This window comes from Lichenostomus cassidix, chromosome 21 (genome assembly GCF_008360975.1).
Source record: "Lichenostomus cassidix isolate B80296 chromosome 21, HeHo_3.0, whole genome shotgun sequence".
NCBI classification, from domain to species: Eukaryota; Metazoa; Chordata; class Aves; order Passeriformes; family Meliphagidae; genus Lichenostomus; species Lichenostomus cassidix.
In genome coordinates this window covers 432,396-444,783 of record NC_139501.1, presented here as the reverse complement: position 1 = coordinate 444,783, position 12,388 = coordinate 432,396, and the positions used below count along the sequence as shown (strand labels likewise).

Genomic DNA, 12,388 nt, shown 5'->3' with positions numbered 1-12,388 from the left:
TATCCAGCTCCCCCATTTTCCACGGCTGCGTGAACGAGCGCCTGGCCGATCGCACGCCTTCCCCCACTTTCTCCACGGCCGACTCCGACATCACCGAACTGGCTGATGAGCAGCAGGATGAGATGGAGGACTTTGATGATGAGGCCTTTGTGGATGACACTGGCTCCGACGTTGGAACTGAGGAGGGATCAGACCTCTTCAATGATGGGCGCGACCCGTTTTACGACAGATCCCCTTGGTTCATTTTAGTGGGAAGGTTGGTGAGGTTACTGTGAGAATGGCCAAAAGGGACCAGCTCTTGCTGCAGACTGCAATGGCTTTGCCTTTTGCTACACAGATGGTCAGTCAGCCAAAATATCCATGGGCATAAATTGAAATTGCCAGAGAATGAATGTAGTTCAACATTAAGTTTTAAATTTCCATGTCTGGGGCCATGAAGACCAAATAATAATTGAGAAAATGACCCTTAGAAGTGACAGTGTGAGTAAGCCTATCTCTGAATAACTGTCACAACTTGGAATGAATGGGAGTTTGTGTACAGTATTTAAACATTATTTACAGAATTCCCTATTTAGCCATTGCAGGGTCACTAAGATAGAATTGTAGCATGTCATTTTCTCCCACAGAAGAGAATCTGACTATGATGGAAAGTCTTTCAGTCCTAACCCCTAAATCCGTTTTTTTTAAAAACAAATAAGACATCTTCTGTCTACGAAAAGACGGAGGAGGCATGAGGAGAAAGAAGAATGGTCCTTTCTGGATGAGGAAAAGAGTATTCTCTGAGGTGGTTTGGCATCTCAGATTATGCTTGACTCTCTGTAGCCAATATTACACAGTGAAAGGTCATCAACATTGAAATTCACTGGCTGTGTTTATCAGCACTTTCCTCAGGCACTATGCTTGAATTTCTGAAACATGTTTGCTTGATGTATTTTAGAGTATTATCAAGTTTTCCAGAACAGAAAGAATTAGGGCATTATCAGACCGCTGTCTGTGGTTTGGATGCATAAGAACAGCAAGTTTCATTAAAGAAATCTAGTTCTTTGCACTATTTCTTCATTAATGGTCTTGCTAAAACATGTTTCTTATTACAAGAAACAGAAATATTTTCATTTAGTGGCTTGGCTCCTTTTGTGCTTCCTTGCTTACACTGTAAGCCAATGTCCTTGTTAAGGCAGGGAGGGAGGTGCTTGCCACAGGTGTGGTACAAACAAAAAGCTCCCTGGCTAGCAGAAGGGAAGAACAAAGGAAAAGGGACCAGAGCTTGGCTTTATCCTTCTCTGTGGGTGGAAGCAAGAAAGACTTCAGGGTCAGGATGGTAGGATCTTTATACAGTTTCTTCAAATGCAGGACACTTGTTTGCATTATTTATGAAAAGGAGGGATTGAGTTTGCTGGTCTTTAGCGAAGATTTGAGTTCAGTGTAGTGTCTTTGTCTAACTTCAGGCTTTGTCTGTAGAGAAACTTGGAACTTCCTTGATCTAGTTTTTGAAATAAAAATTACTAAAGTTGCAAGAAATTGCATTAGTCCTCTGTGATCTCTGAATTTGTGCCCTTATGTGCAATGCCTGATAACATGTTTTACAAAGTTTGATTATGTGATTGAGGTGGGGAGTCAGTCTGGGAAAGCCATCTGGGCTGCTTTGGGCTCCTGTCAGCCCCTCTGAGCCCAGGGCTGCTCTGTGTGCTACTGGCACCCCTGGAGCTCCTGTTCCTCCCGAGCTTGGGAACAAGCTGAGCTATTCATCCTCATTCACAAATGCCTCAGGAAGCACAGCACAAGCTGAGCAAATACAGTGTGTAATGAAACAGTTGTGCTTCCTGGCACACACAGCTTGCTTCCCATTGCCTGGTCTGTGGAGAATTCCAAGCTCTGTCTCTATGGACAGACATGTGAAGCTGCAGCACTTTGGGCTCTGACCTGAATGGTGTGAGCTGCATGTATGGAGCTGTGGCTGTGCTGAGGAGTGAAATGTAGTTCCTATTGTGAGGGCAGACAGCTGAGTGACTTTTCCTCAGTTGTTGGTTTCTATTCTTTCTATTCCTGTTCTTCTGCTGTGCCTGTTCTGTCAGCAGAAGCTGTTCAGACTGTCCAGCACCACTGAATAGGAATCACTTTGAGTCCCCAGTGCCATCCAGTGTGAAAATCCTGCTTTTGAGCAGTGACTTAAAAGTAGCAGGGGTATGTCCATCTACACAGATATTGTCTAGAGCACAAGGCAGCATTCAGTTTGTAACAAAACCAAAATTCCTTTTCACTTCCAACTGTGTACTGGTTGATATGTTATAGAATGTGGAGGGCAAATAAAACAATTTTTAGTATTTTTTGTGGGTTGTCAGCAATAACAGGTGCAGGTCACAAAGGAGAGGAGGAGGAGAAATGGTTATCCAACTCCCTGGCCATCACAGTTATTTTCTTTTCTCTCTCTCTGTGCTATGACTGTCTTTTATTTGTAACTCTTAAAGAAAAGAAAAAAGAGCTGGTCCCTTTAGCCATCTCTTGTGGCATGCTGGGTTTCTTTAAGGCTGATTCATTTAAGGGTGTGACATATCAAGCATTTGCTTTGTTTTTAAGGGAGGTGGGAGAGGAGTATGGGATCTTTTATTTAAATCCTCATGTGTTTATTTTATAAATACCGCCATCATTCTGAGTTCTGTTGTTTTTGTTTTTTATAAAACTGTGTTTGTTAAATTTAATTTCTAGTTTTGTTGTGGGTATGCCATTTTACCTCACCAATCTTTCTGCTAATCCAGCTCCCCTCTTTCAGTCTGCTGGGCTAAGTGCAGGGGGACACTTAGGAGCAGTTTGGGGAGTGGGAGTCCTCACAGCTGTGGGAAGAGGAGGAGGATAACCTTAAGATTTCATCCACTCCTAACTTGGCACTGTCTGATGATGAAGCAGATGGAGTGGCAGTGGGAGCAGTATTGCTGCATAAACCAGCTCTATTTTGGTACAGCACATGTGCACTTCTCTCCACTCTACGGAAGAGATGCGGCATTTTCGTCAGCAAACAGGAAGCTTAAAACTTTTTGCATTATGTGCTTTTCTTTCTCTAAGTTAAAATGATTCCGGTGGGCAAAGTGACTGGATGGAAGCAAATTAAGGAAGAGGAGAAATACATTTTTTTCCTTGGGATGGTCACGTGGTAGTGGTTAGTCCAGCTGAATGCTTTGGCTGTCACATGTTGAGCAGCAGCTTCAGAACTTTTGCCCTGCAAATAAACATATATTTTTCATGCAGGTCATGCTTTCACTTTCCATTAGTTTGGCTTTGACGTGAGAGGGCTTCTGCAGTACCTGACTTATAGTTAGTAAGGCTCCTACTTTGCACATCAGTGCAGGGCTCTTTGGATTGTGTTCTGTTGGGAAATGTCCATTCTCCCTGGCTTGAAATTTGCTTTTCAAACTGGCTGTGTTTTTTGTGTTGAGCACAGAACCACACACCTTCCTGAGCTCCATCACTGATCCAGTCCAAGTGAACAATTCTGGTGTGAGGGACTGTTTGCTTGTGTGGTTGGATGCTGTTTTCTCAGATGAGCATCACCTGAAATTTCAAAGCTAAAAATGAAAATCTTATGTTAGAGGAAAAAAAATAAAATTCAACTTCTCATTTTGTTACTTTAAATTTAGTCTGTTCTCCCTTCCCATGCTTTGTCGGTGCTTACCTCACTTTGGAGCAGACTGAAAAGGAATTAAATCCTAATCTTACTGAAGTGTTATGTTGCAGTTGGGTTATGGTTTTTTTTGTTGTTGTTGTATGGTTTTCTTCCTTTTTTTTGCTACTTTTATAGCCATATTAATCATCCTCTTCTCTATTGCATTTTTTCACCACTTTGTTTTAGTAGCATTATTTTTGTGTCTTTGGTTCATGACTGACACCTGTTTGACTTCCTTGTCATTTCAAAAGAACTCATTCATCCTTGGAACAGTCTTGTAAGCCTAAGGAGCAACACTTCTCATTTGCCATGCAGGACTTTCTGTAGCAATGTTAAACAATAGCAGTTATAAATTACAGGAATTAATTATATGCAATACTGAAGACTAATGAAAAGAACTGTGAGGGGGAAATTAGTTTAAAAAATTACTGTTGTTTAGTATAATTCAATGTTCATAAATTTATTTAAATTGCATAATTAGTCACTTTAAATTTAATGACTGGTAAAACTACTGGTTAAAGTTCTGTGAATCTCTTCTGAGCTCTGAAACAGCTCACTTAAATAAAACCTTCCATATTTTCCCCTTGTTGAGAGCTATACTTTAGCTGACCTGTTGGACTTCTCAACATTTAATGTTTTGCTCAAGCTAATCCCACTGAAGTGTGATGCTTTAAAAATTACTGCAATTCATTGCAGAAACAGGAAATAACTTAATAACTTTAGTCTGACTTTTAATTAAAATCTGTACAATTAAATTGGTTACCTTACTGTTTCATAATAGACCCTGCTTGTATAAAATTTAAAAGTTAGTTTATAGCAGGATCATCCACTATGGGACCTAAATGCTGCTTTTCCTTTTGTAAACTGTAATTTTTAAGTGGTTGCTCTAGAGTACTGCTGTGGTGTTTGTTTTGTTTTGTTTTTTAAAGGAATAAATAAAATGCTCCTGAAGAGATTTATCTGTGAAGACTTACCAGTCTTCCAATGTCTGTACGTTCAGTTAATCTTCCAAGAAACCTAAGTGATTATTGTGGGTTTCTGATATTCTGCACACAGTGTTATCAAGAGAATATAGAAGAGACAAAACATTCAGTCAATCTCTTTTTTAAAGAGTGTTTTTGTATGTTCAGTAAAAGTTCGAGGCTTTGTGAGCACAATATATCAACCCCCTTTTAATTTATCACTTCAAATGACCTCATTCTTAATAGTCAGTAGTCCCCAAGTAGATTCTATCAGTTTCCTAACAGCTCCATTCACAACAGTAGTGCATCTCCAGTTACCTTCCATACAGCCATCCTATTCAATGGTGTCCTTGTGTCTGTAACTCACTCCTGTAAGCCCTGTGTCCCAGGAAGTCCTGACTGAGAGCATTTGGTGGCTGCACTTGGCGTGTCCAGAGCTGTATGTGGGCAGGATGGACCCAGGAGCTCCTGCAGCTCTAAGAGATGGAGAGTCTGAGATCTAAGTGTCTCAGGAGCCAAGCAAACGCAGCAGTTGGGTTTGGCACGTGGTTCCTAATCATGGCTGTGTTTCTCTCCTCCCTGTCTCCAGAGCATTCGTGTACCTGAGCAACCTGCTGTACCCTGTGCCCCTGATCCACAGGGTGGCTGTCGTCAGCGAGAAGGGAGAAGTGCGAGGCTTCCTGCGTGTGGCTGTGCAGGCAATAGCAGGTGAGACTGCACCTTCAACAGCCAAGCTAACAAATCAAACCATTCTCCTGACAGTCAAACCTGAATTGCTTTCATGTTACAAAGAACATTTGCTCTCTTGTTAATGAAATGATTTTGTTTATTATTTCACCATATGGGCTGAGCATGAATAGGTCTTGAAATAATACTACTGATCAAAATACTTCAAAATCATGACTCAGCTGGATGACTCTTCTGCTTTCTGTTTTGGTTTCCATTATAATGAGAGTTTCCATTTAGATAACTCTGCGGGGGCTCCCCGCTCCTCCATATCATTTATTTATCTTCTTTTTTCCCTTTTTTTTTCTCAGCTGATGAAGAAGCCCCAGATTATGGATCTGGTATTCGACAGTCTGGCACAGCTAAAATTTCATTTGACAATGAGTATTTTGATAAGGTGAGAATTCTTAAAATTGAATTAGATATCCCTGAGTGTAGTAGCTTGTGCTTCTAAATAAAGAACTCATGTTGTAGGGAAGGAATGGGATGGCAAACCCAGAAACTGCAGGAGTCTCTTACAAGCCACTTAATTTAATTTTTCAGAGTGATTTTTCTTCAGTTGCGATGACTCGGTCTGGACTGTCACTGGAGGAATTAAGAATTGTGGAAGGGCAAGGACAGAATTCTGAGGTTACCACTCCTCCAGAGGAGATCAACAGAATGAATGAGCTGGGTAAGCAAGAAATATGTGGTAGTTTTGGAGAACTTATGGGAAATTCAGGACACTGTCACTCAGTCACAGAAAGGGTTTCCGAGTGTCCTTCAAGAATGTGATAGGGAGAGGTGTTACCAGTGGGTTGAATATGAGAGATCCTGGACTTAATAATTTGGAGAATTGTGCTGAAAAACTGTTCCCAGGTGTTTGGATCTTTTGGTTATCAGCAAATTATTTGGGTTTAAAAGGAAAAAAAAAAATGTTATGGGACTTAACTGTCTCCTGAAGAAATATTTTAAGAAAAGAAAGGGAAAAAAAAATTCATGTGGGGTGTTTTTTTTCTCTTTAAGACTTGAAGTCAGTCACTTTGGATGGAAAGATGACGATGGAAGGATTCACTGAGGAAATTGGTGATCACCTGAAGTTGGGCAGTGTGTTTACCTTCCGGGTGACAGTGCTCCAGGCCAGTGGCATCCTGCCCGAATATGCAGATATTTTCTGTCAGTTCAAGTAAGAATTTGTCTTTAAGTGCATTAGACAAGTAATGGTTTGATAGAGAGAGCAAAGAATAGTGGGCAGTGGAACTCTGAGAGCTTTTCAAATGGGTGGAGAAAAACATCTTGTCACTTACTGGAATTCCTGGTCCCCACTTTCTCTTAAGCAGGTGTTAAGGAATAGTTTTGCAGAAAGAAATTGGGAATTAAAGTGGACTCATAATTTACTAGTTTACAGATAGCTTAAGGTTTTAAGCTTTTAATGTGAAAAATTCAATACTATATTGTACATAAGCCCATTTGAATGAAAGCTGCATGACCCTTGAGGTAATCAGTACTTTTGAAGTGAAGGTGATCTTAGGCTTGAGTTGTTAGGGAAGAGAATAAAAAGGAGTAAAAAAGACATAAAACAAGTACAGGAGTTGTGGTTCCACAAGACTAGCTTTAGGCCATCACTCAACTGCTTCTAAAGTTCCAGCAGAATACATTTCTTTTAGGGTTTTAGGATTTCTCTTTAGGATTGGATTCAGAGCACAGCAATCTTCATTAAACCATTCTGTGGTGGCTGATTTTTGGTTGATTTTTTTTAAAGCTTTTTACATCGACATGATGAAGCTTTCTCAACAGAACCTCTGAAAAACAACGGCCGAGGGACTCCCCTTGGGTTTTACCATGTCCAGAATGTAAGTAAAGCTTTCCATGAGTAGTAACTGCCTGTTTCAGCACTGGGAGTTGTGTGTATTCTTCAAGGCAAAGGGAATTATTAAGAACATACAGTAATAGGTGTGATCAGGTGAATGATGTAATCCCCACCACAAAACAAAACACAGAATGATTCTTCATGGCAAATTTAACTCTTCTCTTTCACCTCTACTTCCTGCCATTGAATTCTGTGTTTCCTTTCCAGGATGTTCAACGAAAACAGCCTAGAATTCAGGAAGTAAAATACATGTTTGAATAGCAGTGTTCGTGATCTCAGATGAGCTGGATATGTCTATTTCTATGAGCTGTGAAATCCTTTGGTTACATGCAGCCTTCTCCTACTTCAAATGCCTGATATTGAGCCTTTAATTTTCTCCTTTATTAGAGAGTAGAATTAATGCCTAAACCAAAAAAGAATGCAGTTGGTTTTACTGTGAGTGACACTAAGTAGTATGAAAAATACAGACTCCTAAAAAAGATTTCCTTTTTGAATGTCTTATTTGCTTTCCTTACTTTGGAAATAGATTGCTGTGGAAGTGACTGAATCATTTGTGGAGTACATCAAAACAAAGCCTATCGTCTTTGAAGTCTTCGGACATTATCAGCAGCATCCCCTCCACCTGCAAGGACAGGATCTCAACAGGTATTGGTCTCTGTTCTGGCACAAAGGCCTTGGGGATCATGCTCAGGTTATGCAATCTTTTGTACTCCTGAAATTGAGCACCCCAGCCTCACAAGCAGAGTTCCTGATGGAGGTAAAAGTGCTGGCACAGCCCTGTTTACCTGCTGCAGTGATTGATGGAATTGTTCTGCCATCTCAAACATGCAAAGCTGTTCTGCCAGTCTACCTTGGTGACTGGGGCACTGCACTGGGAATTTCAGCAGTGATCTGTGAGCTCTGGGAAAACCTCAACACAGCTCCTAGGATTGGTAAAGTTAGAACAGAAAAAGAGTATAAGTTAGTCTGAAAAGTGTGCTGAGCCCACTTGTTTTCCTGACAGGTTATATTTTCCTGCCTTCACAGAATTGTAAGGATATTTTTAGAGACTAAAATAGGTGTGTGTATACAATGATGCATGTGTGTGCATTTGTGTATATTTTTTATGTTTAGCTGCCTCTGTACTGATAACTCTTTTCATTTATCTGTAGCCCTCCACAGCCTTCTCGAAGATTCTTTCCTCCCCCTATGCCACTATCAAAGCCAGGTGAGAACAGCTTTCTAATGTTGTGCATCACAGGTCTGGTTCTGAAAATGGAGGTTGCAGTGTATTCCTGAGGTATCCAGGACACTGAAGAAATGTAAATGTAGTGAGGGGTACAAAGGGCATTGAATCTGTCTTTGCTGGCTCTCTGCCCTCTTTATGTGTTTTATTTTTATTTCTTCTCAATCTACTCTGCAGGAAGTGCTTCTTGGTTCATTAGAGGGGGTAGAATTCCATTCCTGAGATGTTGACCATATTCCATGAGATCTGGCTATGGCTCTTCCTGTGCTTACTGGGCATTTAACTGGAAATTTGCTTATTCATTAATTGCTTCATCTTTTTGCTCTCTCACATTCTCGTTTAGCAAGTCAGTCTTGATGAAATGATCCTTGGTTTTCTCTGCTTAATTGGAATAATGCATGCTGAACTGTTTTGTGATTTTTTTTCTCCCATTTCACCTTTAATTTCCTCCTTCTCCATCCTTCTTTCACCTGCATATTTCTACCATTCTTTTTTGTGTGTGTTCCATTCCCTCTGCAGACCATGAAAGGAAAATTGAGTTGATTAGGTACCTTATGTCTGGCTATGTAAACGTGCATGTGCTGAACACGCTCTCTGAGCATGCCAACGTGCTCGCCTCCTCTGCTGTGGCTGCTTTCCAGGATGGAGCTGACCAGCTGCCACCTTTTCTCTTTCTGCCTGTTCCCAGTTGTCAGAGTGAGAGGGCTCCCAAACGAGATGGTTAGTAGCCAAGCTTGGTCTATGGTGGATGTAGAAGTAGTTCCAAAATGTGCTTCAAAATTCCTTTTTCCTTTATCAGGTAGTATTCTTAGGAGTAGAAGCTGCCATGGTTGTGGTCATGGAGGATGATGCTGTGCTTAAATTTAGGGCTCTTTTAGAGAGAACCATCTGTAGACTCCAGTGTGCTGGGAATCACAGATTTTTGTGTGTCACTGCATCTGTTCCCTGAATCTTCCAGGACCTCTGATTTTTACTGTGTTCTGCATAGAGTTTTGTGATACTGGCATGAGAGATGCACATGAAAACACAGCCAGGTGTAGAGGAAACATTCTGTTATGTTCTATATAGGTTTCCTTTTCGCTCATCTTCCTTTTCTGCCACTAACAGTGCTGTTCCTCATTTCCATTTGTATACTCTGTTTTATTTAAATTTTAAAAAAGTCATGCTTGTTATTAATTGTGCCAGAGCAAGTCTGTGAGAAGATCTAGAACCAAGTTTTCACATTTAGTTTAATGTGTCTTTCTGTTGTTTTTCTCTTCTGGTGCTTTTGAGTCTCTCTGCTTGGCAATAAACTCAAGTGACTTGTGTGTGAGATGTTCCTCTGGCTGTAGTGAGTTCATGTGCAACTGCATGAGATGATTGGCTGTAAAAAAGTCACAATCCTGAGTAATGTATGGGGAGGTAAATGATGAGCCTCAAGCTTGCTGCCTCACAGGATGGAGATGTGCTGTGAATAACTGATTCCTGTGAAATCTGTCCCTCTGAGGCAGCTGCTATTTTACCCAGAAAAGAAACAGAGCTGAAAAGAGAGCACCCAGGCACACCTGTAAGGACATTTTTTAACTGGGGACTGTTATGTCCCTCCAGTGCATGGGAAATTAAGTCATGGTGGAAGCTGAAGGATACACAGAGGAGCGAAGCTGGGAGAACCTAAAGAACACCTGAGCAAGGGAAGACTGGGGCTTGAGAGGCAGAAGGGAGAATAATTATTTGGCTTAATAAAAGCAGTGATTGAGTATTGAAAAAAGAAAAAAAAAGGAAAATCAATTGCAGAGTTACAAAAATCCCAGTCAGAGTATACAGGAACTACTTTTAAAGTGTTCCCATTTCCAAAAATGTAATGAGTGAACAGTAAGAGAAGGCATGTAATGATAACTGAAAGGTATAATGTGAGTATATGTGAGGGAGTATCAGGTTATTTCTAGAATTTAAGCTGTCCCATTTTTTTTTTAAATATGGTTTATCCCTACATTTGTATGAAACGAATTAGAGAGGATCTGGCTGGTAATAATCACTAATACCAAGAGATAAGGAGCCCAGAAACATACTTTGGCAGGATTAAGGCTCTGGAATAAGTCTTGTTCAGCCTTTTTACATATACAATATCTTATCCAAGTGGTGCAGGAGTCTGGCAGTTTGTAACATGAAGATGTGAAGACTGAAATTTTAAGTTCTATTTTTTTCCTCTTGTGTGGAGAAGGTGAAATGTACTTTATGGGTGAGTAATGCTGCAGATGAACAGACCTAAGCAATTCTAGATCACAAACTGTTAAGCCATTAAGCAACTGAGGCACATTTGGAGAACCTTTTTTTCTGTGGCTCTAGAGAGACTGTGTGTTTTTCCAGGCTGTTTGGATGCACTTTTGTTTCATTATTTAATTTTTTTTTTTTTTTTAAATTCTAGTAACCTAGATTTAAAAAACAACACTTAGAGAAATAATGATTGCTGTAAGCAACATTTTCATGGTAAAAGCTGTGGTCTGCCTATGCACACAGAACATGTAGGACCACTGAAATGGCTCATTCCTGTGAGACCCAAGTAAGCTTTACTTGTTCAGTCTTTGTAAACCACTCTTTTTTTCTTCTTTCTTTTTTTTTCTGTCTTTCAGTGCCAGCTACAAAGCTGAATACTATGAGCAAGCCCAGCTTGGGCCAGAGTGTGAGCAAATACGACCTCCTTGTGTGGTTTGAGATCAGTGAGCTGGAGCCAACAGGGGAGTAAGTCCTATATTAATATTTTATGATCCAAGAACAGTGGTTTATGAGATTTTTGGGGTTTTTTTCCCTTTGTTCTGTTCCAGGTTGATATTTAACAGTTGTCATAGGTGGGGGCCTGGCTGGTTTGTAGTGATGGGATGTCAAATCTGCTGGCATTAGTTGTCCCCACTGGAAAGGACCAAAGTGATAGAGTGACATTCTTTCACACTAGGAGGGTTCTTTCCACGGTGGAATTCCAGGCACAACAGTTGAACAGGTGCCAGGAAAACTTGTGTGAGCCATGAGTTCGTATTCTTTGGGACAGTGGAGAGTTTGTGCTCCAGAAGTCACATAGCAGACCCTGTTTTGTGTTCATCTCTGCTACAAAGAAGGTTTTCCCTGACAGGTCTTAGAGATTATATTGAGAAGTGAGTTCCATAGAGTTTTCCATAAGTACTGGGAGTACAGTGCATGGTACTTCTACATTTCACTGATCCTGGAGTGCCATAAGGAGCCTTTTGTGAGAGCAGGTAGAAAGACACTCTTATGTCTTTGGATGCTTCAAGGAGAGGAAGCTGCTGGCAGCAGAAGCTCTGTTGGCACATCTTTCTTGCCTGTTGATTCACTGTCTCTCACAGGTACATCCCTGCTATTGTGGATCACACTGGGGGTCTGCCCTGCCAGGGGACATTTCTGCTTCACCAGGTACTGATGAAAGCTGTGGGACAGCAAGTGTCATCTCTGCAGGGAGGCAGGGAATGCTGCTGACTGGGATTTGCATCTCCTTTCCCACACAGCTGTAGGGTCAGGATCCCTCAGTCTGTGCTTGGGCTTTGGGCTACGAGATCATTTGGCCCCCAATGATTGCTGTATTGCTGTTCCTGTTGCTTATCAGTGGGCATCCTACTCATGAAAGATGAAAGCCTTTTAAAAAGCAGGAACCTTTGGGACCAGATTTGTGCCTTCAGTGTTCTCCAGCATCTCTAAGGACACAGAAGGGTCATGTGGTCTCAACTTGGATTTGCTCTCTATCACTGCATGTGGTTATGACATATAATCTATGAAGTGACCATATCTCAGTGCATCTTAAATGTCTCTTATAATCCTTAATAATAATTTGTCTTTAGCCAGTTTATAAAGATAATCCTGGTTAAATATGGTTTATAGATTTAAAGTTATATTTTTTCGACTCTGCCTTTGCGGAGTGAGGACAGGGAAGCACTTAATTTCTTTTACATATGAGAATATAACACCCCTTTGAAGTGAATTTTAGG

General features: G+C 40.8%; 1 protein-coding gene across 10 annotated transcripts in view; it reads left to right on the top strand.

The window, feature by feature from the left end:
* The window catches only part of KIF1B (kinesin family member 1B), a 77,616-nt gene that overhangs the window by 49,410 nt on the left and 15,818 nt on the right, over positions 1–12,388 (top strand). For 6 of the 10 annotated variants that reach the window (XM_085080260.1, XM_085080256.1, XM_085080259.1 and 3 more), the window contains 10 exons: positions 8–256; positions 5,207–5,325; positions 5,655–5,740; positions 5,887–6,016; positions 6,349–6,508; positions 7,085–7,175; positions 7,719–7,837; positions 8,344–8,399; positions 11,027–11,135; positions 11,753–11,819. In XM_085080260.1, the coding sequence (XP_084936386.1) occupies positions 8–256; positions 5,207–5,325; positions 5,655–5,740; positions 5,887–6,016; positions 6,349–6,508; positions 7,085–7,175; positions 7,719–7,837; positions 8,344–8,399; positions 11,027–11,135; positions 11,753–11,819 (1,186 nt within the window). Of the gene's footprint in view, positions 1–7; positions 257–5,206; positions 5,326–5,654; positions 5,741–5,886; positions 6,017–6,348; positions 6,509–7,084; positions 7,176–7,718; positions 7,838–8,343; positions 8,400–8,936; positions 9,138–11,026; positions 11,136–11,752; positions 11,820–12,388 lie in introns of all 10 variants that reach the window. The other 4 variants (XM_085080263.1, XM_085080262.1, XM_085080261.1 and 1 more) reach the window with 2 other exon arrangements.